This window comes from Triticum aestivum, chromosome 3D (assembly GCF_018294505.1).
Source record: "Triticum aestivum cultivar Chinese Spring chromosome 3D, IWGSC CS RefSeq v2.1, whole genome shotgun sequence".
Taxonomy (NCBI): domain Eukaryota; kingdom Viridiplantae; phylum Streptophyta; class Magnoliopsida; order Poales; family Poaceae; genus Triticum; species Triticum aestivum.
The window spans coordinates 438669203-438693401 of record NC_057802.1 but is presented as its reverse complement, the minus strand read 5'-3'; the positions used below and the strand labels follow the sequence as shown (position 1 = coordinate 438693401).

General features: G+C 44.9%; 1 protein-coding gene across 1 annotated transcript; it reads left to right on the top strand.

Annotated features, from left to right (window-relative positions):
- The first annotated feature begins 2625 nt into the window (after positions 1 to 2625).
- On the top strand, positions 2626 to 4362 carry LOC123079464 (probable sugar phosphate/phosphate translocator At4g32390). The gene has a single exon (XM_044502240.1). The coding sequence runs from the start codon at positions 2898 to 2900 to the stop codon at positions 4050 to 4052; it is 1155 nt and encodes a 384-aa protein (XP_044358175.1). The 5' UTR covers positions 2626 to 2897; the 3' UTR covers positions 4053 to 4362.
- The last annotated feature ends 19837 nt before the right edge of the window (positions 4363 to 24199 follow it).

Sequence of the window (24199 nt, the reverse complement as noted above, 5' to 3'; positions counted from 1 at the left end):
GCGGAAGCCAAGGAGTGCAACATTTATGAGAAGCCGGACATTACTCAACAGGTACTCAGAATTTGGAGGACAACCCGCCTTGCAATGCCGAAGACAATCTGCGCGCCGGACTCATCGTCATTGAAGCCTGGTTCAGGGGCTACTGAGGGAGTCCTGGACTAGGGGGTCCTCGGACAGCCGGACTATATACTTCTGCCGGACTGTTGGACTATGAAGATACAAGATTCAAGACTTCGTCCCGTGTCCGGATGGGACTCTCCTTGGCGTGGAAGGCAAGCTTGGCAATACGGATATGTAGATCTCCTCCCTTGCAACCGACTCTGTGTAACCTTAGCCCCCTCCGGTGTCTATATAAACCGGAGGGTTTAGTCCGTAGGACAAGAACAATGATACCATAGGCTAGCTTCTAGGGTTTAGCCTCTACGATCTCGTGGTAGATCAACTCTTGTAATACTCATATCATCAAGATCAATCAAGCAGGAAGTAGGGTATTACCTCCATCGAGAGGGCCCGAACCTGGGTAAACATCGTGTCCCCCGCCTCCTGTTACCATCCGCCTTAGACGCACAGTTCGGGACCCCCTACCCGAGATCCACCGGTTTTGACACCGACAGCCCAAACCTGGGTAAACATTGTGTCCCTATTGTCCCTTGTTATAATCGATCCTTAGACACACATCTTGAGACCCCCTACTCGAGATCTGTCGGTTTTGACACCGACAGTTGCTACTAAGGATAAAACGACGGGGACTGATCTTATTGCTAGGTTTCGTTCTATCTACATCATGTCATCTTGCTTATTGCGTTACTATGTTTTTCATTCAACTTAACACCTTGAGATGCAATGTTGGATAGCAGTTTCGGAGTGGAGTAATAGTAGTAGATGCAGTTGGATTACGGTCCACTTGTCACGGACATGATGCCTATACAAGATTATGCCATGAGTAATCATAGTTATGAGTGTTGTTATCTGTCAATTCTCCAACAATAATTTGTTTACCATGCCACTATTTGCTTTTGAGAGAGAAGTCACTAGTGAACGTATGGCCCTCGGGTCCATTCTCTATTAATACTTGAGTTGCCCTATTTGCTCTTTTACTATTTTTGCTGCTTGCCATATTACTATCTATCACTATTTGCTTTTAACCTTGCAACTAGTAAGACGAGGGGATTGACAACCCCCTTGCCAAGTTGGGTATTTTGTTTGTGTGCGGATGATGTTCATCTTGCTAGCTTGTAGACGTTTGATTAAATCTCGATTCTTAACTAAGGAACACATTTTCTGCTGTTGTGTTACATCACCCTTTCTCTTCGAGGAAATCCAACAACTCCTACAGGAGTAGCATGTTCCTGTTTAAGATCTGTTCATGCTTATAAGTATTTGCTACCATTATGATGTGTTGTTTCTATATAAATTATGATGAAATGTTTTTGCTTATGACTATGCACTACTCAAGCTAATGTGTTACAAACATGGGTATTTTTACCCACAGGTACCAGTTTACCCTGTAAGGTGGCGGGTATGGGAAAAATTAATACCCATTGGAAGGTATGGGTACGGGTGACGGGTAAGCTCATGGGAGACGGGCAAGGGTATGGGTGGCTCCACCCGTACTAAAACCCGATGGGTGCCATCCCTAAGCATATCATGAAAACTAGCTACATTCTTTCTCAGACAAATTATCTAGAATACAGATCACAATGATGGAACAACGAAGAAGATAGGGAGCAAAAGGTGATGATGGCACCTCGTGTCCACCGGACCTCCTTTACGAGCATCGCCATCAGAAGCAACACCATGTCCTCGAAAGACGCTGCCCCTCGCCCCCTGCCGCTGTCGCACAATGAGCCCCCACATCAGAAGCACACGAGCATGTCCTCCCCGCACCACAACTCATGGCCTCGGAGTCGGTGAATAGAGCGCGGATGGAGGCGGCCTCATCCGCAACCCCGCTGTGCCGCCATCACGCCCGCTCTCCTCTGTACATGTGCTGCCTCCGTAAACTAATATAAGAGCGTTTAGATCATTACTTTAGTAATCTAAACGCTCTTATATTAGTTTACAGAGGGAGTAGAATCTGTAGAATCCGTAAGAAGGCGGCATAACTCAAGCACTAGTCGAGAAAATTAGGCACTGGTCGTGAGTTGAGTGTGTCGGGAAAATGGAGATGAGCTCGTTTGCCCCTCACACGAACGGTTTTTTTAGAAGACGTGGCACCACAGTAGATGCGCCCAGATCCGTGCAACCAGATCCGGCAGCGGTAAGTGCGTCCGCTGGGAAACACGGAAAAACCGAGGCCAACTAGTTAACATTTCCCATTTAGAATCTGTAGAATCCGTTAATAGGCTTCGTAACTCAAGTATTACTCGAGAAAATTAGGCACTGGTCGTGATCGTAAGTGAAGGATTAGGCACTGGTCGTGATCGTAAGTGAAGGAATTTCCCGTGGAAATGTACGCATATATTGTGGCATTTCCACACGATAAGAGGGAACCCATCCCGTTGCTCGTACTAGACCGCACGTAACGGAGCAACACGAAACGAAGCGAGCCATGCGGCCGAAAAAGAAGTCAAAGCCACATCCGCACCCGCCCTATAAAACACGCAGCACCGAGCCCCGAAGCACCCCATTCTCCACGTGGCCATCCGCGGTAAGCCGGACCCGGAGCGTGTGACACAACACACAGGTGACAGGAGCCGGGCCACTCCCTCTCCCTGCCAAGAAACCCACACCCACCACACCCGTCCTCTCCAAAATCCCCCAACCACCAGCCTCCTCCTCCTCCTCCTCCTCCCAGATCCGCCTCCCCGCCCCGCCCCCAGATCCCCCACGCAGGCGAGCGAACGCGCGCGCGCGCAGGCCCAGATCCGCCCGCCGCCCCGCCGGAGCAGCCATCCATGGCGAAGGAGGCCGGCGGCGAGGGGGCCATGTCGGAGTCGGTGCTGCGCAAGGTGCTCGTCTCCTACTGCTACGTCGCGGTGTGGATCTTCCTCTCCTTCACCGTCATCGTCTACAACAAGTACATCCTCGACCCCAAGATGTACAACTGGCCCTTCCCCATCTCGCTCACCATGGTGCACATGGCCTTCTGCTCCTCCCTCGCCGTCGCGCTCGTCCGCGTCTTCCGGGTCGTCGACCTCCCGTCCTCGCCCGCCATGACCACGCAGCTCTACACCAGCTCCGTCCTCCCCATCGGCGCGCTCTACTCGCTCTCCCTCTGGTTCTCCAACTCCGCCTACATCTACCTCTCCGTCTCCTTCATCCAGATGCTCAAGGCGCTCATGCCCGTCGCCGTCTACTCCATCGGGGTGCTCTTCAAGAAGGAGACCTTCCGCTCCTCCGCCATGCTCAACATGCTCTCCATCTCCTTCGGCGTCGCCATCGCCGCCTACGGCGAGGCCCGCTTCGACCTCCGCGGGGTCGCGCTCCAGCTAGCCGCCGTCGCCTTCGAGGCCACCAGGCTCGTCCTCATCCAGATCCTCCTCACCTCCAAGGGGATCTCGCTCAACCCCATCACCTCGCTCTACTACGTCGCGCCCTGCTGCCTGGGGTTCCTCTTCCTGCCCTGGGTCTTCGTCGAGCTGCCCAGGCTGCGCGCCGTCGGCATGTTCGAGCCCGACTTCTTCGTCTTCGGCACCAACTCCCTCTGCGCCTTCGCGCTCAACCTGGCCGTCTTCCTGCTCGTCGGCAAGACGTCGGCGCTCACCATGAACGTGGCCGGCGTGGTCAAGGACTGGCTGCTCATCGCCTTCTCCTGGTCCGTGATCCGGGACACGGTGACCCCGATCAACCTCTTCGGCTACGGGATCGCCTTCCTGGGCGTGGGCTACTACAACCACGTGAAGCTGCAGGCGCTCAAGGCCAAGGAGGCGCAGAAGAAGGTGGCGCAGGCGGACGAGGAGGCCGGCTCGCTGCTGCAGGAGCGCGACTCACGGCGGCGAGCGCAAGACCGAGACCCAGTCATCATAGAGCCGCTCATCTCATCCGATCCGATCCGATCCAACAACACCAACAGCACGCCCAATTTGGTTGGTTCTCTCAGTCCGGCGTAGCAGGTTCCCCGAAATGTGATCCTTACATGTTTGATGATGCAAAATCTGTTCATTTCTTGCCTTAATTTGTGGTAGGAAGGCAAATAAATACAGGAAACATGACAATTTTTGTGCCGGGCGTGTGAAAATACGATAGTTCTTAGCAGACAGTGCTACTACCAGTATCAAAAAAATTGTATTCCGTTGTCTATTGTATCATCATCATCTTTGTACCAGTACCAAGCATTCGCATTGCATCGAGTAAGTTGGTGCCGTAGAGATGTGGCGATCGAGCAGCAGCTAGTACTAATAAAAGATTCAATTTTCGAAACTGTCTCTTGAATCTTGATGTTTATTTACTCCTCCTCGCGCCTACTTTATGATGGGATGTTGGACGCGGGATCTGGTGCCATCACTGCTTGGGTAGATTTAAGTGAGTCTACGGTTGCTTTCGCACGGAACTGGACCCCAGTTCGGTGTGCTTTCGCGCCTTGTTTCCATTGGTAGGAGCTTGGATCCAGACGAATCGTGTAATTAAATTACTAGGTCCCTGCAACGCAAAGAAACAAAAAAGTTGATTACTGTACAGAGCATCTGCGCCCAGATCTACCTGCTGGAATGGAGGAAACACCGCTGTTACGGCCGCTAGTGACAGTTTTTCCAGTGTTTTCAATTGCTCAAGAGAGCCCCAGATCTGCTAATTAAGTGTAGGACTAGCGTAGTGCGGCTGAGGTGCCTCAATACATGTTCCATCATGCCATGTGCTGTGAATTAATCCTGCCGAGTACAGGCATGTGCACCGAGTCAATTTTCTTGTACTGGCGGTGCATCGTTCAATGTCTCAGATTCTTGCATTGCCTTCGACCTGCCGACAGTTGCACACTCGCACTACGGAATCAACCCTCGAGAGACACGTCATTATTCGGGCGTCTATATATCCAGGGATCCAGATCGGAGCTTTGTGTTTTTAACCTTTTCCATTCGCAATGGTGTAAATGTACGCTTATTTTGCTTTCAGTAACTCCAGAAAAACTAGAGTCAAAAAGCTCCAGCTTAAATGTACATGAAATGTGTATAGCTAGTGTCATGATAGTATATGATACTCCCTATTACGATCAATTTAAGCTAGCGGGAGGCGGATATTCGCAATGGATGTGTCGGTACCACCTGTCTCCACCGACGCTCGCAGCTCAGTAAGCGTTACTCGTACACGTGAACTCCAGCAGATGACCTAGCCGACATTGTTTTTGGCGTTTCGCAAATTCCCGGTCGCGTGAACTGCGGTGTGGTGAACGCCGTGCTTGCCGTTTCGCCAGGCCGCTCCTACTTCCTTGGCTGTGCGGCGTATTCACGACTGTGCGGTGCGGTGGTTAGAGCATCTCCAGCCGTTGGAGCCTCAGGATAATCGCCGGACCGAAAATTGCATGTTCTGGGAGGCAAAACGCTTCCGCCGGTGACTTCATGAATCCGTGTTCCCAGTCGTTGGCGTCCTCAGAAGAATCGCTAGGCACAAAGTGATTGGGTGGGCCAGGAAAAAGAATGCGTGGAGGAGTAGGATTGGCCGTTGCCTTCGCCGGCGCCCCCAGGAGCCCCCAGCATGCTGGGTTTGGGCTGGGTTTGCCGGCGCTAGTATGAGGTCTTGGGGGCGCTTGGGAGGCATGGCTGGGCTGTTTTTTGCCCCTTTTACGGTGCCGGCGCAGAGAAAGTGGCCCTGGGGGTGGCACTTGGGGAGGCGGCTGGAGATGCTCTTACACGCGCACCATGATGGGACCTCAATGCCTGGCCTGTGCTATCGAGTAGCGGACTACCTGCTCCTTCTCGTCCGAGTCCACCGGTCCACAACCCGGCCATCGCCGGAGGCTTTTATACTTCATATGTTGCAATGAATTTTCTCATTGATTTGTTGTGGCCAAGCTGGGTCAGTTGCATACCTCACATTTTTTTGGATGGACGGGTCCAAAATATTTCAACATTTTAGCACAATTTTAACTGATTGGGAGGAAAACATGTTTTGAGGATGTTGCATATATAGGATAAATAAAGGGACATTTACATTTATGCCCCTAATTTACGCCCACTCTCAGATTTACCCCTAACTTTTTATGTGCTCAAATTTGCCCCTAAAAAGTATTTTAGGTCGCAAGAATGCCCTTTCATTTGGTCAAAGTTGTTTGACCGAAACTTTGAAAATTCATATGAACTCAGAAGAATGCAAGATAAGATATCAAAATATTCATAAAAAATCACCTATATGCACATGTCATTTACATTCATGATAAAAATAGTCAAATTCCTCGCGTGGCTTGCTTTACAAAACAGGATTTGGATAGCTGGCCGGTTGGCCAAGAGGGGGTGGCCAATCTGTGGCCCTTGTCCTCTTTGCCGCAGGGGCCTGGAAACTGTCGAGCACCTCTTCTTTGGCTGCCACTACACGCTGCGACTATGGGGCTTGGTGAAGGACTGGCTTCAGCTGGTCAGCCTGGACGTTGCAGTTTGGGCGAACTATAGGAGTATCAAGGACTGGTGGTTCGACATGGTCGCCACCCAGAGGATCCATGGAAGGGCGATGTCTTCCCTCACTATGCTAGTTTGCAAGTCGATTTGGGACGAAAGGAATGCAAGGGTTTTTCGATGCAACTATGCTCCTCCAACCATGCTTCTTCGCACCATCCAGAAAGCGGCGATTCTTTAGGCAACCGCGGGGGCGAAACATTTGGGCCACATTCTACCGGGAGAGTAGTGCGAGTGTGTTATGCACCCCATGCTTGGGGCTTTTATTTTCTTGTCCTCTGTAACTTTGAAAGACCTTTTCCCTTTCTTAATTAATGAAAAGGGGCAAATCTTTTGCCCCACGTTTCAAAAAAAAAGATAAAAATAGTCATTGAAGCTTTTTAGGGTTTATAACATTAAAAAACTATTTAGGGTGAACGCAAATAAATGCACGTGTAGGCAATGAACGTAAATGACACGCGTATAGATCATATTTTTATGAACATTTTGATATCTTATTTCCATTCTTCCTAGTTCATATTAATTTGTTATGAATTTTTAGAGTTTTGGTCAAACAACTTTGACCAGCTAGAAGGGCATTCTCGTGACATAAAATGCTTTTTTAGGGGCAAATTTGAGCACATAAAAAAGATAGGGCTAAATTTGAGTAGTGATTCGAGTTAGGGGCACAAATGTGAATGTCTCTAGGATAAAACAAGACACATGACTCTTTTTTTAGAACAAGACACATAACTTTGGTTGTTGTTGTTGTAGTGGTGTGGTGAAGTAGAATCAATCCTTGAGGCAAATCACATGCACATGAGGCGGCTGATCGGGCACTGCCTCCACTAGACCAACAACTAGCACAAGCCAGGAAAGATTTGTTCACGAATGTATTACATATAAGAATCGAATACCACAGTTATCAATCTAACAAGATTTTTTCCACAGGAACTCCAAGAATTCATGGAACCAGACGTTGTACAGAAAACAGCAAGTTCATCAACCACACAACATGGTTTATGTGCACTTCCCGAATACCCAATGTTGTCAAATCATGAGCGGGTTTGCTAATAGGCACACACTATTTTGCCTCAACGTAGTCGGTTGCTTCCTCTCTGCTAGAAATTTGTTGGACCCCAAGTGTAAGGGTATGCAGTAAGCATCAATTTTCCTTAAATGACCCTATGGTTTATCGAACCAAGAAACTAAGCATCACAACCAATGATTAATACCTTCACACACAAATGTAAACTTCTTTGTGTCCCAAGAAGAACTAGTGAGGTTGTCAGTCTCACTAGCTTTGCTAGTTACAAAGGACTAAAACGGCAATGGGAACAAAAAAGGCTTTGTTCTCGTTGACAAGTTGACGAGAATGTAAAATCAAGAAATTTACAAAGCATTGACTAAGATTGAAAGCATTATGGAAGAAAGTGGGCCGGGGTCCATAGGTTCACTAGATGCCTCTCTCAAAAAGAAAATAAGGTATGATAAACAAACACAGTTGGGCAGCGATTAAATTATATTATTTATGAGTATGAATATTCATGGCATAATTAACGTATGAACATCACGTTTGTAAATCTATAGATCGTTATCCAACAGTCTCCATCCAAAACCGCAATTCAGCATGCATCTTAAAGTACTGAGTAAAAATGGAGTATTGCAATGAGTATGATGACATGAGATAAATTATATATTGTCTTCACCCTATGTTCAAAGGACAACTACACAACCATCTTTTTCCCAAAGCGGCAACAACACAAATACAAGCTTTTTCCACTTTCTGTCACTGCGGTAGCTTACTTGCACGGTTGAACCCAATTATCATGCACAACTCCTTCTAAAGATCAAGCCCCAAACTTGGCCAAAGAAGGAGAGAATGGATTGGAGAGCCTATATAAATAAGAATTATACAGCAAAGAAACCAAATAGGTCTAAAAAAGTTTCATGAATAAGTTTGATCAAAAAGTGACAATTCATCATATCCAACAAACACAACATTAGATTATATCAGATGGATCACAATCATGTAGATAGCTCATGTGATCTTTGTATTTAGAAGCAAGAGGGAGAGAACATCTAGCTACTGCTACAGACTCAAAGTCCAAACAAAACTACGCATGAGCGATCATGATGGCTTTCAACTTGATGGAGATGGCTACCGTGAAGAATCTCCCCTGACAAATTTCCAAAAAAAATCTCCAGATTTGATCGTGAATAAACAAAGGTGCGCAGCGGCAAAAAAATTCTGATTGAAAAGTCCCGAGAGTTTACGGAAGTATATGAAGGCACGGGGACCGAGTGAAGGTAAACCGGAGCAACAGGGGGACCACGCGGCAGTCCCACGCGCCCCTTGACGCGTGGGGGCCTACCCTATGTCAGTTACCCCCGGAAGTTCATAAAATGTTCGTGAATTAAAAAATATACATGAATTGATAAAATATTGGCAAACTTCAATTTTTTCACAATTTTCAAAAAATAATGGAATTAAAATATATTCATGCATTTAAAATGCATACACCAATTATAAAAGTATTCGCAGATAGAAAAAATGTCACATAGTTGTTAAACGATCATTAATTTAAAAAATGTTCATTGCCTATTCACAAAATATTTTTCTGGTATTTACAAAAATGTTTGTCTTGTATTGGAAAAAGTTTCATCACGTATTCAAAATATGTTCGTCATGTATTGAACAAATTTGTTTATGCTTATTAGTACAATTGTTGCCAGTTTATTTTGAGAATTTTCATTTCCTATTTGGAAAAACGGGTAATGAAAAAAGTCCATCACATACTGGATTTTTTTTCATAATGTACTGAAAACTATTCATCACGTATTTGGAAAATCTTTGTCACATACCAAAAAATTGCTCGCTGTATATTAAAAAATGTTCATTCGTATGCAAAAATGGTTGTATTGCTATTATAAGAAATATTGTGTATAAAACGTGTAACTTGTGAGTGTAATTTTGTAAAGTGTTCATGCATTTGAAAATAATTGTTATAATTTTGAGAAAACATTCACACATTTTGAATATAATGGGCATGTACAAAAGTGCTCGTGCACCTTTATTTAAAAATAGTTTATTTTCAAAAACTGATGGCATATTTGAAAAATGTCAGTGTATTTATAAAAGAGAAAAACAAAGAATATAGAATAAAAATATAAAAGTAAGAAAGAGAAAAAACAGAAACATGAAAAAAAGACTTGGAAAACTGAAAAAGAAAGAATAAAATAAAGACCGGGCATAGGACTACAAGAAAACCTGTAGATAAAACCGGACAACAGAACCATCTGCAGAATAATCGCAAAAAATTACAAATTTGGGCCTGCCCTGTAGGCGAGTTCGATTTACAACTGGCAGCAGGAGGGATTTAGCTTTTGCGAGAGATTGATGCTAGACGCTTTCGGGGCACCAGTCTCCCTGGAGCAACTACGTGAGAAGTACTCATTGCGGGGCTCTTGCGAGGGTCATTAGCGCGTCACTTTGCGTGCTCCTACCTACTGTCACGTGTCGCATGTTGGGCACTTCTTTGACATTTTTATTTTCTTATTTTTCTGTAGGTGGTTCTGGGTTTTAGATGTTTTTCAGCTTTTGCCCAGTTTTTCATAAGTTTCTGGAAAAAAAAGATCTTTTTTGCGTGAAAAAATGTTTTTTGTTTCTTTCGCGAGAGGCAAAGATTTACTTCTCGTGAAGGCATAGATTTGCTTCGTCCAGAGGCATAGCTGTGGCACTCGGAAAAAGGAAAAAAAAAACGTGTTTTTTGCTTCCACTAAAAGCATAGACTTACTTCTCATGGAGGCACATATTTACTTATGCGAGAGGCATAGATGTGCCTCTCAAAAAAGGAAAAAAGCACGTTTTTTTGCTTCTGTGAGATGCACAGTTTTACATCATGCGCAGATTTGCTTCCACGAGAGGCACCGCCATGCCTCTCGGGAAAAAAAATAATTTTTTTTCTCGAGAGGAACATATTTACTTCTCGAGTAGGCACACATTTGCTTCCGCGACAGGCACAGTTGTGCCTCTCGAAAAAATAATTAATTTCTTCCTTGCGCGAGAGGCACATATTTACTTCTCGTGGAGGGACACATTTGCTCCCGCCAGAAGCACAAGGAAAAGAAAACATGTTTTTTCCTTCCGCGAGATACATAGATTTGCTTCTAGTGCGGGCACAGATTTGCTTTTGTGAGTGACACAGTCGCGCCTCTTTGGAAAAGGAAAAAAAGCGGAAAAAATCATGCTTTTGGTTCGGTTTTTTCCAAGAAATAAAAAGTTCGGCGAAACCTATCAACATCATGAGATCTAGTATTTAAGATCTCGACATTGTTAGAATTAATGGGCTAGGCCCATAGCAATTTCTGAAATCTCAAAGCCCATGTGTAAAATGGCAAGTGGTGGTGCTAAGTTTAGTCCCACCTTGGAAGTTGAAGAAAGAGTTGGACCTCTTTATATAGTGGATTCTCTCCACCACTCTAAGTGGTGTGTGAGAAGAGAAAGGGAAAACCACACGCGCGCGCTCGCTCGCCTCGCCTGGCCTGGCCGGGCCGTGGCGAGGCGAGGCGTACATAATGGTCCGCCGAAATCCGGTCCGTCTCCTTGCAGGAGCGCAGCTTCCTTTTGCCGTTTTATTTTTATGTCTTGGCAGACAAGTTTTTGATTTCTTGTCCGGTAAGTATACGAATTAGAAACCGAATCGGTTTGGGATTGTGGTCGCGACACAATACCGCCTCTGGTCCTAATATATATACAGCTACTGGCTGCGGCCAGAGACACACCGAAAAACACCTAGGGTTTTGCCTCATCTCACAACTTGCGCCGGTTTGGGATGGTGGTGGCGCAGTGTCATGGAGGTCTTGCAAGCAAACCATATTGACGAGGTCAACCATGGAAGCAGAATTAACTGCTTTGGACACAGCTACTGTTGAGGCAGAATGGCTGCGTGAGCTCTTGATGGACTTGCCGGTTGTTGAAAAACCTGTACCGGCTATTCTTATGAATTGTGATAACCAAACGGTTATCGCTAAAGTGAACAATTCTAAAGATAATGCAAAGTCATCAAGACACGTGAAAAGACGTTTGAAGTCTGTCAGGAAGTTGAGAAACTCCGGAGTAATAACTGTTACATATATACAAACAGACAAAAACCTGGCAGATCCCTTTACAAAGTGACTATCACGAAATGTGATAGATATTGCATCGAGGGAGATGGGTATGAGACCCATAGATGTTACACCATAGTAGTAACCCAACCTTTGTGATCGGAGATCCCGTGAATTAGGATCTGGGAAGAGCAAGCTATTGGTTAACTGAGGAGAGTAATAACTTATGATCGTCTCCAAGTGATGATGCAAAACTCTCAGAGCTGTAAGGCTCAGATCTGTAAGGCAGGTTGGCAACATGCCTTAATGTGGTTCTATTGGCTATAATTAGCAAAGATGATGTCCTACAGAGCAGTCTTGAAAGAACACACCTATATGAGTTCTGACTATAAACGTCGCAGTCTATGAGATTTGGGTGATCTCTAGTAAGCTCACGAAGAGACCAGGGAGTATGACGTATAACTCCAAACCGCGGGGTAGCCTACTGGCGGTCAGGTACTGGTTAAGACTTTGAGTGAAACCTGTTCACACAAAACTAGCAATTCAAGGCATAGTCCATTGTCAAGTTGTGAATGGATGTAGCTTAAAGTTCTAGGCAGAAGTTCAACTTAACAGTTTCTGCTGAAACACCGGTATATTAAACAAGTGGTGAGAGAAGGCAAATCTCTAAATGGGTATTTGAGATCTGATGGGGGATTGTTAGAATTAATGGGCTAGGCCCATAGCAATTTCTGAAATCTCAAAGCCCATGTGTAAAATGGCAAGTGGTGGTGCTAAGTTTAGTCCCACCTTGAAAGTTGAAGAAGAGTTGGACCTCTTTATATAGTGGATTCTCTCCACCACTCTAAGTGGTGTGTGAGAAGAGAAAGGGAAAACCACACGCGCGCGCTCGCTCGCCTCGCCTCGCCTGGCCTGGCCGGGCCGGGCCGTGGCGTGGCGTGGCGTGGCGAGGCGAGGCGAGGCGTACATGCGACATGCGCGTGAATGGTCCGCCGAAATCCGGTCCGTCTCCTTGCAGGAGCGCTCCTTTTTCCGTTTTATTTTTATGTCTTGGCAGATAAGTTTTTGATTTCTTGTCCGGTAAGTATACGAATTAGAAACCGAGTCGGTTTGGGATTGTGGTCGCGACACAATACCGCCTCTGGTCCTAATATATATACAGCTACCGGCTGCGGCCAGAGACACACCGAAAAACACCTAGGGTTTTGCCTCATCTCACAACTTGCGCCGGTTTGGGATGGTGGTGGCGCAGTGTCATGGAGGTCTTGCAAGCAAACCATATTGACGAGGTCAACCATGGAAGCAGAATTAACTGCTTTGGACACAGCTACTGTTGAGGCAGAATGGCTGCGTGAGCTCTTGATGGACTTGCCGGTTGTTGAAAAACCTGTACCGGCTATTCTTATGAATTGTGATAACCAAACGGTTATCGCTAAAGTGAACAATTCTAAAGATAATGCAAAGTCATCAAGACACGTGAAAAGACGTTTGAAGTCTGTCAGGAAGTTGAGAAACTCCGGAGTAATAACTGTTACATATATACAAACAGACAAAAACCTGGCAGATCCCTTTACAAAGGGACTATCACGAAATGTGATAGATATTGCATCGAGGGAGATGGGTATGAGACCCATAGATGTTACACCATAGTAGTAACCCAACCTTTGTGATCGGAGATCCCGTGAATTAGGATCTGGGAAGAACAAGCTATTGGTTAACTGAGGAGAGTAATAACTTATGATCGTCTCCAAGTGAAGATGCAAAACTCTCAGAGCTGTAAGACTCAGATCTGTAAGGCAGGTTGGCAACATGCCTTAATGTGGTTCTATTGGCTATAATTAGCAAAGATGCTGTCCTACAGAGCAGTCTTGAAAGAACACACCTATATGAGTTCTGACTGTAAACGTTGCAGTCTATGAGATTTGGGTGATCTCTAGTAAGCTCACGAAGAGACCAGGGAGTATGACGTATAAGCTCCAAACCGCGGGGTAGCCTACTGGCGGTCAGGTACTGGTTAAGACTTTGAGTGAAACCTGTTCACACAAAACTAGCAATTCAAGGCATAGTCCATTGTCAAGTTGTGAATGGATGTAGCTTAAAGTTCTAGGCAGAAGTTCAACTTAACAGTCTCTGCTGAAACACTGGTATATTAAACAAGTGGTGAGAGAAGGCAAATCTCTAAATGGGTATTTGAGATCTGGTGGGGGATTGTTAGAATTAATGGGCTAGGCCCATAGCAATTTTTGAAATCTCAAAGCCCATGTGTAAAATGGCAAGTGGTGGTGCTAAGTTTAGTCCCACCTTGGAAGTTGAAGAAGAGTTGGACCTCTTTATATAGTGGATTCTCTCCACCACTCTAAGTGGTGTGTGAGAAGAGAAAGGGAAAACCACACGCGCGCTCTCGCTCGCCTCGCCTCGCCTGGCCTGGCCTGGCCTGGCCGGGCCGTGGCGTGGCGTGGCGAGGCGAGGCGAGGCGGCGCGTACATGCGACATGCGCGTGAATGGTCCGCCGAAATCCGGTCCGTCTCCTTGCAGGAGCGCAGCTTCCTTTTGCCGTTTTATTTTTATGTCTTGGCAGACAAGTTTTTGATTTCTTGTCCGGTAAGTATACGAATTAGAAACCGAGTCGGTTTGGGATTGTGGTCGCGACACAATACCGCCTCTGGTCCTAATATATATACAGCTACCGGCTGCGGCCAGAGACACACCGAAAAACACCTAGGGTTTTGCCTCATCTCACAACTTGCGCCGCCATCGTAGTCTACTCCATCCCAAACGCCGGCGTGCATCGGCGCGTGGGAGAGCAGGTCTCCGGAACCGTTCATCTTTGCGATCCTGCACCGGGAGAGGACGAATTAGGTTTTTGGGAAGCGCTGTGCGCGACTGCTCAAATTCTTCATCACGGGTCGTCTTCCGTCCAAGTCGGGCGGTGCTACTCATCGTCGTATTCATCGCCGTCAGCAGCAGATCGTCGCCAACATCGTCATCAACACTGTCGCACCCATAATAGCTAACGATCAGTACGTCCAACATCCTCTGTTCATGTCTGTTTCTACAGCTATTGTTACGTGTTTGCTGCTGTTATGCATGTCTTGCTGTTCTTCTAGTTTGCTAGATTATTGCATGCTAGTATCTCTTCTAGTCATGAATTATTTACTGGAATTAATCATGAACTTGCCTAATATTCCAACAATCCAAAAACCTAATTCTAGGCAATTTCCTGAGTTAACTATGGCTGGATTCGCTGATGCACTGAGGCCGGATAAGTTTACCGGTGTGCACTTTAAGAGGTGGCAGGTGAAGACCACGCTCTGGCTTACTGCTCTGAAAGTTTTCCACGCTAGTGTTGGTGCTCCAGAGGGAATGACCGACGAAGATCGGAGAAAATTCCAGGAAGCCAATACTATGTTTGTGGGATGCATTCTGAGTGTTCTTGCTGACCGTCTGTGTGATGTGTACATGCACATAAACGACGGAAAAATTCTGTGGGATGCACTGAATGCAAAATTCGGTGCAACAGATGCAGGCAGTGAACTGTACATCATGGAGAGTTTTCATGACTACAAGATGGTGAATAACCGTTCTGTGGTTGAACAAGCTCATGAGATACAGTGCATTGTGAAGGAACTTGAACTCCTTAAATGTGTTCTACCCGACAAATTCGTGGCTGGGTGCATGATTGCAAAATTGCCTCCTTCATGGAGGAATTTCGCCACAACTCTGAAGCATAAGAGACAGGAGATATCAGTTGAAAATCTGAGTGCATCTCTTGATGTTGAACAAAAAGCTCGGGCTAAAGATACCACTGAAAAAGGAGGTGAGGTTCAGCCTACTGCTAACATGGTGCAGAGGTACCCACAGAACAAGAACAAAGGGAAGAACAAACCTGTTTTCAACAAGCCTACCAAGACTACTACCTTCAAGAAGAAGAAGTTCAACAAGGCTGAGCTAGAGTGCTACGCCTGTGGGAAGCCTGGACACTTTTCCAAGGAATGCCCTGAACGTGCAGACCGCAGAGGGAAAACAAGCTCCAAGACTGTCAACATGGTGACCGCTAGCAATACTGATGGGTATGGTAATTTACCTATTGTGCTTTCAGTATTTCAATCATCTTCGTGGTGGATTGATTCGGGTGCTAACGTTCATGTGTGTGCTGACATCTCCCTGTTTACTTCTTATCAGGTCGCAAGGGATTCTTCCATCCTAATGGGGAATGGGTCACATGCTTCTGTTCGTGGCATTGGCACGGTGGATCTGAAGTTTACTTCGGGAAAGATCGTGCAACTAAGGAACGTGCAGCATGTCCCTACAATGAACAAGAATCTAGTTAGCGGCTCCCTTCTATGTCGAGATGGATTTAAGGTAGTTTTAGAGTCCAATAAAGTAATCGTGTCAAGATTTGGACAATTTATAGGAAAAGGCTATGAGTGCGGAGGCTTGTTCCGCTTTTCTCTTTCAGATTTTTGCAATAAGTCAATAAACCAAATTTGTGCTAATGTTAATGATGATGCGAGTATTTGGCACTCTCGTTTATGTCATATTAATTTTGGTTTAATGTCTCGGCTATCCAGCATGAGTTTAATTCCGAACTTCACAGTTGTCAAAGGTTCTAAGTGCCATAGTTGTGTGCAATCTAAGCAACCTCGAAAGCCTCATAAGGCTGCCGAGGAGAGAAACTTGGCACCTCTAGAACTCATACATTCTGATCTTTGTGAGATGAATGGTGTGTTGACAAAAGGTGGAAAGAGATATTTCATGACTTTGATTGATGATGCGACTAGATTTTGCTATGTTTATTTGTTGCAAACTAAAGATGAAGCATTAGACTACTTCAAAATCTATAAAGCTGAAGTTGAAAATCAACTAGAGAGAAAGATCAAGCGTCTTAGGTCCGATCGTGGTGGAGAGTATTTTCCAAAAGTTTTTGATGAATTTTGTGAGGAACATGGTATTATTCATGAGAGGACGCCTCCCTATTCACCTCAATCAAATGGAGTGGCCGAGAGGAAAAACCGCACATTGACTGACTTGGTGAATGCCATGTTAGACACTGCTGTTTTATCTAAGGCATGGTGGGGGGAGGCTCTATTGACTTCATGTCATGTCCTGAATAGAGTTCCCAACAATAATAAAGAGAAAACCCCTTATGAGGAGTGGGTTGGGAGAAAACCATCACTTTCTTATTTGCGCACTTGGGGATGTTTGGCAAAGGTCAATATTCCTATTCCTAAGAAACGCAAACTTGGACCAAAGACAGTGGATTGTGTCTTTCTAGGGTATGCTCAACGGAGCATTGCTTATAGGTTTTTAGTGGTAAAATCTGAAGTACCTGATATGCATGTTGATACTATAATGGAATCTCGTGATGCAACATTTTTTGAGAACATATTTCCTATGAAAGATATGCATAGCATTGCTAGATTTTCTTCTGAGATAATTCCTGAATCTAGTACAACTGATGAATATTTCGAACAATCACATGAGGAAGTCCTTGAGAAGGATAACAATGAAGTTCCTAGAAGGAACAAGAGACAAAGGATTGCAAAATCCTTTGGTGATGATTTCATTGTATACCTTGTGGACAACACACCCAAGACGATTGCAGAAGCATATGCATCTCCGGATGTAGATGATTGGAAAGAAGCTGTTCATAATGAGATGGACTCAATTCTTTCTAATGGAACTTGGGAACTAACTGATAGACCATATGGTTGTAAACCTGTGGGCTGTAAGTGGGTGTTCAAAAAGAAGCTAAAGCCTGATGGTACTATTGATAAGTACAAGGCGCGGCTAGTGGCCAAGGGCTACACTCAGAAAGAAGGCGAAGATTACTTTGACACCTATTCACCCGTTGCTAGAATGACCACCATTCGAGTGTTACTTTCCTTGGCTGCCTCTTATGGTCTTATCATTCATCAAATGGATGTAAAGACAGCTTTTCTCAATGGAGAGTTGGAAGAGGAGATCTATATGGATCAGCCTGACGGGTTTGTGGTAAAGGGTGAAGAGAGAAAGGTGTGCAAGTTGTTAAAATCTTTGTATGGTCTGAAATAGGCACCTAAGCAATGGCATGAGAAGTTTGAAAGAACTCTGACTTCTGCAGGATTTGTCATTAACGAGGCTGATAGGTGTGTTTACTATCGCCATGGTGGGGGCAATAGTGTCATATTATGTTTGTATGTGGACGACATACTGATCTTTGGTACAAACATTAATGCAATTAATGAGGTCAAGTCTTTTCTATCAAAAAGTTTTGACATGAAAGATCTGGGAGAAGCCGATGTAATTCTAAACATCAAACTTATTAAGGATGAGAGTGGGATTACATTAACGCAATCCCACTATGTTGAGAAGGTCTTGAACCGATTCGGTTTTATGGATAGCAAGCCTTCTCCAACACCTTATGATCCCAGCGTGACACTCAGAAAGAACAAGAAAGAAACGAGAGATCAATTAAGATACTCTCAAATTGTCGGTTCACTCATGTACTTAGCTAGCGCTACAAGACCAGATATCTCTTTTGCTGTGAGCAAACTGAGTAGGTTCATGTCCAACCCGGGTGATGATCATTGGCATGCACTAGAAAGGGTCTTGCGCTATCTGAGAGGTACTATGAGTTACGGAATTACTTATTCAAGGCATCCTGCTGTGCTAGAAGGATATAGTGATTCAAATTGGATCTCCGATGTTGATGTACTTTACGCAACAAGTGGGTATGTATTTACTCATGGTGGTGGCGCAGTGTCATGGAGGTCTTGCAAGCAAACCATATTGACGAGGTCAACTATGGAAGCAGAATTAACTGCTTTGGACACAGCTACTGTTGAGGCAGAATGGCTGCGTGAGCTCTTGATGGACTTGCCGGTTGTTGAAAAACCTGTACCGGCTATTCTTATGAATTGTGATAACCAAACGGTTATCGCTAAAGTGAACAATTCTAAAGATAATGCAAAGTCATCAAGACACGTGAAAAGACGTTTGAAGTCTGTCAGGAAGTTGAGAAACTCCGGAGTAATAACTGTTACATATATACAAACAGACAAAAACCTGGCAGATCCCTTTACAAAGTGACTATCACGAAATGTGATAGATATTGCATCGAGGGAGATGGGTATGAGACCCATAGATGTTACACCATAGTAGTAACCCAACCTTTGTGATCGGAGATCCCGTGAATTAGGATCTGGGAAGAACAAGCTATTGGTTAACTGAGGAGAGTAATAACTTATGATCGTCTCCAAGTGAAGATGCAAAACTCTCAGAGCTGTAAGGCTCAGATCTGTAAGGCAGGTTGGCAACATGCCTTAATGTGGTTCTATTGGCTATAATTAGCAAAGATGCTGTCCTACAGAGCAGTCTATGAGATTTGGGTGATCTCTAGTAAGCTCACGAAGAGACCAGGGAGTATGACGTATAACTCCAAACCGCGGGGTAGCCTACTGGCGGTCAGGTACTGGTTAAGACTTTGAGTGAAACCTGTTCACACAAAACTAGCAATTCAAGGCATAGTCCATTGTCAAGTTGTGAATGAATGTAGCTTAAAGTTCTAGGCAGAAGTTCAACTTAACAGTCTCTGCTGAAACACTGGTATATTAAACAAGTGGTGAGAGAAGGCAAATCTCTAAATGGGTATTTGAGATCTGGTGGGGGATTGTTAGAATTAATGGGCTAGGCCCATAGCAATTTTTGAAATCTCAAAGCCCATGTGTAAAATGGCAAGTGGTGGTGCTAAGTTTAGTCCCACCTTGGAAGTTGAAGAAGAGTTGGACCTCTTTATATAGTGGATTCTCTCCACCACTCTAAGTGGTGTGTGAGAAGAGAAAGGGAAAACCACACGCGCGCGCTCGCTCGCCTCGCCTCGCCTGGCCTGGCCTGGCCGGGCCGGGCCGTGCCGTGGCGAGGCGAGGCGACGCGTACATGCGACATGCGCGTGAATGGTCCGCCGAAATCCGGTCCGTCTCCTTGCAGGAGCGCAGCTTCCTTTTGCCGTTTTATTTTTATGTCTTGGCAGACAAGTTTTTGATTTCTTGTCCGGTAAGTATACGAATTAGAAACCGAGTCGGTTTGGGATTGTGGTCGCGACACAATACCGCCTCTGGTCCTAATATATATACAGCTACCGGCTGCGGCCAGAGACACACCGAAAAACACCTAGGGTTTTGCCTCATCTCACAACTTGCGCCGCCATCGTAGTCTACTCCATCCCAAACGCCGGCGTGCATCGGCGCGTGGGAGAGCAGGTCTCCGGAACCGTTCGTCTTTGCGATCCTGCACCGGGAGAGGACGAATTAGGTTTTTGGGAAGCGCTGTGCGCGACTGCTCAAATTCGTCATCACGGGTCGTCTTCCGTCCAAGTCGGGCGGTGCTACTCATCGTCGTATTCATCGCCGTCAGCAGCAGATCGTCGCCAACATCGTCATCAACACTGTCGCACCCATAATAGCTAACGATCAGTACGTCCAACATCCTTTGTTCATGTCTGTTTCTACAGCTATTGTTATGTGTTTGCTGCTGTTATGCATGTCTTGCTGTTCTTCTAGTTTGCTAGATTATTGCATGCTAGTATCTCTTCTAGTCATGATTTATTTACTGGAATTAATCATGAACTTGCCTAATATTCCAACAATCCAAAAACCTAATTGTAGGCAATTTCCTGAGTTAACTATGGCTGGATTTGCTGATGCACTGAGGCCGGATAAGTTTACCGGTGTGCACTTTAAGAGGTGGCAGGTGAAGACCACGCTCTGGCTTACTGCTCTGAAAGTTTTCCACGCTAGTGTTGGTGCTCCAGAGGGAATAACCGACGAAGATCGGAGAAAATTCCAGGAAGCCAATACTATGTTTGTGGGATGCATTCTGAGTGTTCTTGCTGACCGTCTGTGTGATGTGTACATGCACATAAACGTCGGAAAAATTCTGTGGGATGCACTGAATGCAAAATTCGGTGCAACAGATGCAGGCAGTGAACTGTACATCATGGAGAGTTTTCATGACTACAAGATGGTGAATAACCGTTCTGTGGTTGAACAAGCTCATGAGATACAGTGCATTGTGAAGGAACTTGAACTCCTTAAATGTGTTCTACCCGACAAATTCGTGGCTGGGTGCATGATTGCAAAGTTGCCTCCTTCATGGAGGAATTTCGCCACAACTCTGAAGCATAAGAGACAGGAGATATCAGTTGAAAATCTGATTGCATCTCTTGATGTTGAAGAAAAAGCTCGGGCTAAAGATACCACTGAAAAAGGAGGTGAGGTTCAGCCTACTGCTAACATGGTGCAGAGGTACCCACAGAACAAGAACAAAGGGAAGAACAAACCTGTTTTCAACAAGCCTACCAAGACTACTACCTTCAAGAAGAAGAAGTTCAACAAGGCTGAGCTAGAGTGCTACGCCCGTGGGAAGCCTGGACACTTTTCCAAGGAATGCCCTGAACGTGCAGACCGCAGAGGGAAAACAAGCTCCAAGACTGTCAACATGGTGACCGCTAGCAATACTGATGGGTATGGTAATTTACCTATTGTGCTTTCAGTATTTCAATCATCTTCGTGGTGGATTGATTCGGGTGCTAACGTTCATGTGTGTGCTGACATCTCCCTGTTTACTTCTTATCAGGTCGCAAGGGATTCTTCCGTCCTAATGGGGAATGGGTCACATGCTTTTGTTCGTGGCATTGGCACGGTGGATCTGAAGTTTACTTCGGGAAAGATCGTGCAACTAAGGAACGTGCAGCATGTCCCTACTATGAACAAGAATCTAGTTAGCGGCTCCCTTCTATGTCGAGATGGATTTAAGGTAGTTTTAGAGTCCAATAAAGTAATCGTGTCAAGATTTGGACAATTTATAGGAAAAGGCTATGAGTGCGGAGGCTTGTTCCGCTTTTCTCTTTCAGATTTTTGCAATAAGTCAATAAACCAAATTTGTGCTAATGTTAATGATGATGCAAGTATTTGGCACTCTCGTTTATGTCATATTAATTTTGGTTTAATGTCTCGGCTATCCAGCATGAGTTTAATTCCGAACTTCACAGTTGCCAAAGGTTCTAAGTGCCATAGTTGTGTGCAATCTAAGCAACCTCGAAAGCCTCATAAGGCTGCCGAGGAGAGAAACTTGGCACCTCTAGAACTCATACATTCTGATCTTTGTGAGATGAATGGTGTGTTGACAAAAGGTGGAAAGAGATATTTCATGACTCTGATTGATGATGCGACTAGATTTTGCTATGTTTATTTGTTGCAAACTAAAGATGAAGCATTAGACTACTTTAAAATCTATAAAGCTGAAGTTGAAAATCAACTAGAGAGAAAGATCAAGCGTCTTAGGTCCGATCGTGGTGGAGAGTATTTTCCAAAAGTTTTTGATGAATTTTGTGAGGAACATGGTATTATTCATGAGAGGACGCCTCCCTATTCACCTCAATCAAATGGAGTGGCCGAGAGGTAAAACCGCACATTGACTGACTTGGTGAATGCCATGTTAGACACTGCTGGTTTATCTAAGGCATGGTGGGGGGAGGCTCTATTGACTTCATGTCATGTCCTGAATAGAGTTCCCAACAATAATAAAGAGAAAACCCCTTATGAGGAGTGGGTTGGGAGAAAACCATCACTTTCTTATTTGCGCACTTGGGGATGTTTGGCAAAGGTCAATATTCCTATTCCTAAGAAACGAAACTTGGACCAAAGACAGTGGATTGTGTCTTTCTAGGGTATGCTCAACGGAGCATTGCTTATAGGTTTTTAGTGGTAAAATCTGAAGTACCTGATATGCATGTTGATACTATAATAGAATCTCGTGATGCAACATTTTTTGAGAACATATTTCCTATGAAAGATATGCATAGCATTGCTAGATTTCCTTCTGAGATAATTCCTGAATCTAGTACAACTGATGAATATTTCGAACAATCACATGAGGAAGTCCTTGAGAAGGATAACAATGAAGTTCCTAGAAGGAACAAGAGACAAAGGATTGCAAAATCCTTTGGTGATGATTTCATTGTATACCTTGTGGACGGCACACCCAAGACGATTGCAGAAGCATATGCATCTCCGGATGTAGATGATTGGAAAGAAGCTGTTCATAATGAGATGGACTCAATTCTTTCTAATGGAACTTGGGAACTAACTGATAGACCATATGGTTGTAAACCTGTGGGCTGTAAGTGGGTGTTCAAAAAGAAGCTAAAGCCTGATGGTACTATTGATAAGTACAAGGCGCGGCTAGTGGCCAAGGGCTACACTCAGAAAGAAGGCGAAGATTACTTTGACACCTATTCACCCGTTGCTAGAATGACCACCATTCGAGTGTTACTTTCCTTGGCTGCCTCTTAGGGTCTTATCATTCATCAAATGGATGTAAAGACAGCTTTTCTCAATGGAGAGTTGGAAGAGGAGATCTATATGGATCAGCCTGACGGGTTTGTGTTAAAGGGTGAAGAGAGAAAGGTGTGCAAGTTGTTAAAATCTTTGTATGGTCTGAAACAGGCACCTAAGCAATGGCAGGAGAAGTTTGAAAGAACTCTGACTTCTGCAGGATTTGTCATTAACGAGGCTGATAGGTGTGTTTACTATCGCCATGGTGGGGGCAATAGTGTCATATCATGTTTGTATGTGGACGACATACTGATCTTTGGTACAAACATTAATGCAATTAATGAGGTCAAGTCTTTTCTATCAAAAAGTTTTGACATGAAAGATCTGGGAGAAGTCGATGTAATTCTAAACATCAAACTTATTAAGGATGAGAGTGGGATTACATTAACGCAATCTCACTATGTTGAGAAGGTCTTGCACCGATTCGGTTTTATGGATAGCAAGCCTTCTCCAACACCTTATGATCCCAGCGTGACACTCAGAAAGAACAAGAAAGAAACGAGAGATCAATTAAGATACTCTCAAATTGTCGGTTCACTCATGTACTTAGCTAGCGCTACAAGACCAGATATCTCTTTTGCTGTGAGCAAACTGAGTAGGTTCATGTCCAACCCGGGTGATGATCATTGGCATGCACTAGAAAGGGTCTTGCACTATCTGAGAGGTACTATGAGTTACGGAATTACTTATTCAGGGCATCCTGCTGTGCTAGAAGGATATAGTGATTCAAATTGGATCTCCGATGTTGATGTACTTTACGCAACAAGTGGGTATGTATTTACTCATGGTGGTGGCGCAGTGTCATGGAGGTCTTGCAAGCAAACCATATTGACGAGGTCAACTATGGAAGCAGAATTAACTGCTTTGGACACAGCTACTGTTGAGGCAGAATGGCTGCGTGAGCTCTTGATGGACTTACCGGTTGTTGAAAAACCTGTACCGGCTATTCTTATGAATTGTGATAACCAAACGGTTATCGCTAAAGTGAACAATTCTAAAGATAATGCAAAGTCATCAAGACACGTGAAAAGACGTTTGAAGTCTGTCAGGAAGTTGAGAAACTCCGGAGTAATAACTGTTACGTATATACAAACAGACAAAAACCTGGCAGATCCCTTTACAAAGGGACTATCACGAAATGTGATAGATATTGCATCGAGGGAGATGGGTATGAGACCCATAGATGTTACACCA

Bases quoted from the DNA above. Each gene is read 5' to 3' on its own strand.
- LOC123079464 (XM_044502240.1), top strand. From the start codon at position 2,898: ATGGCGAAGGAGGCCGGCGGCGAGGGGGCCATGTCGGAGTCGGTGCTG.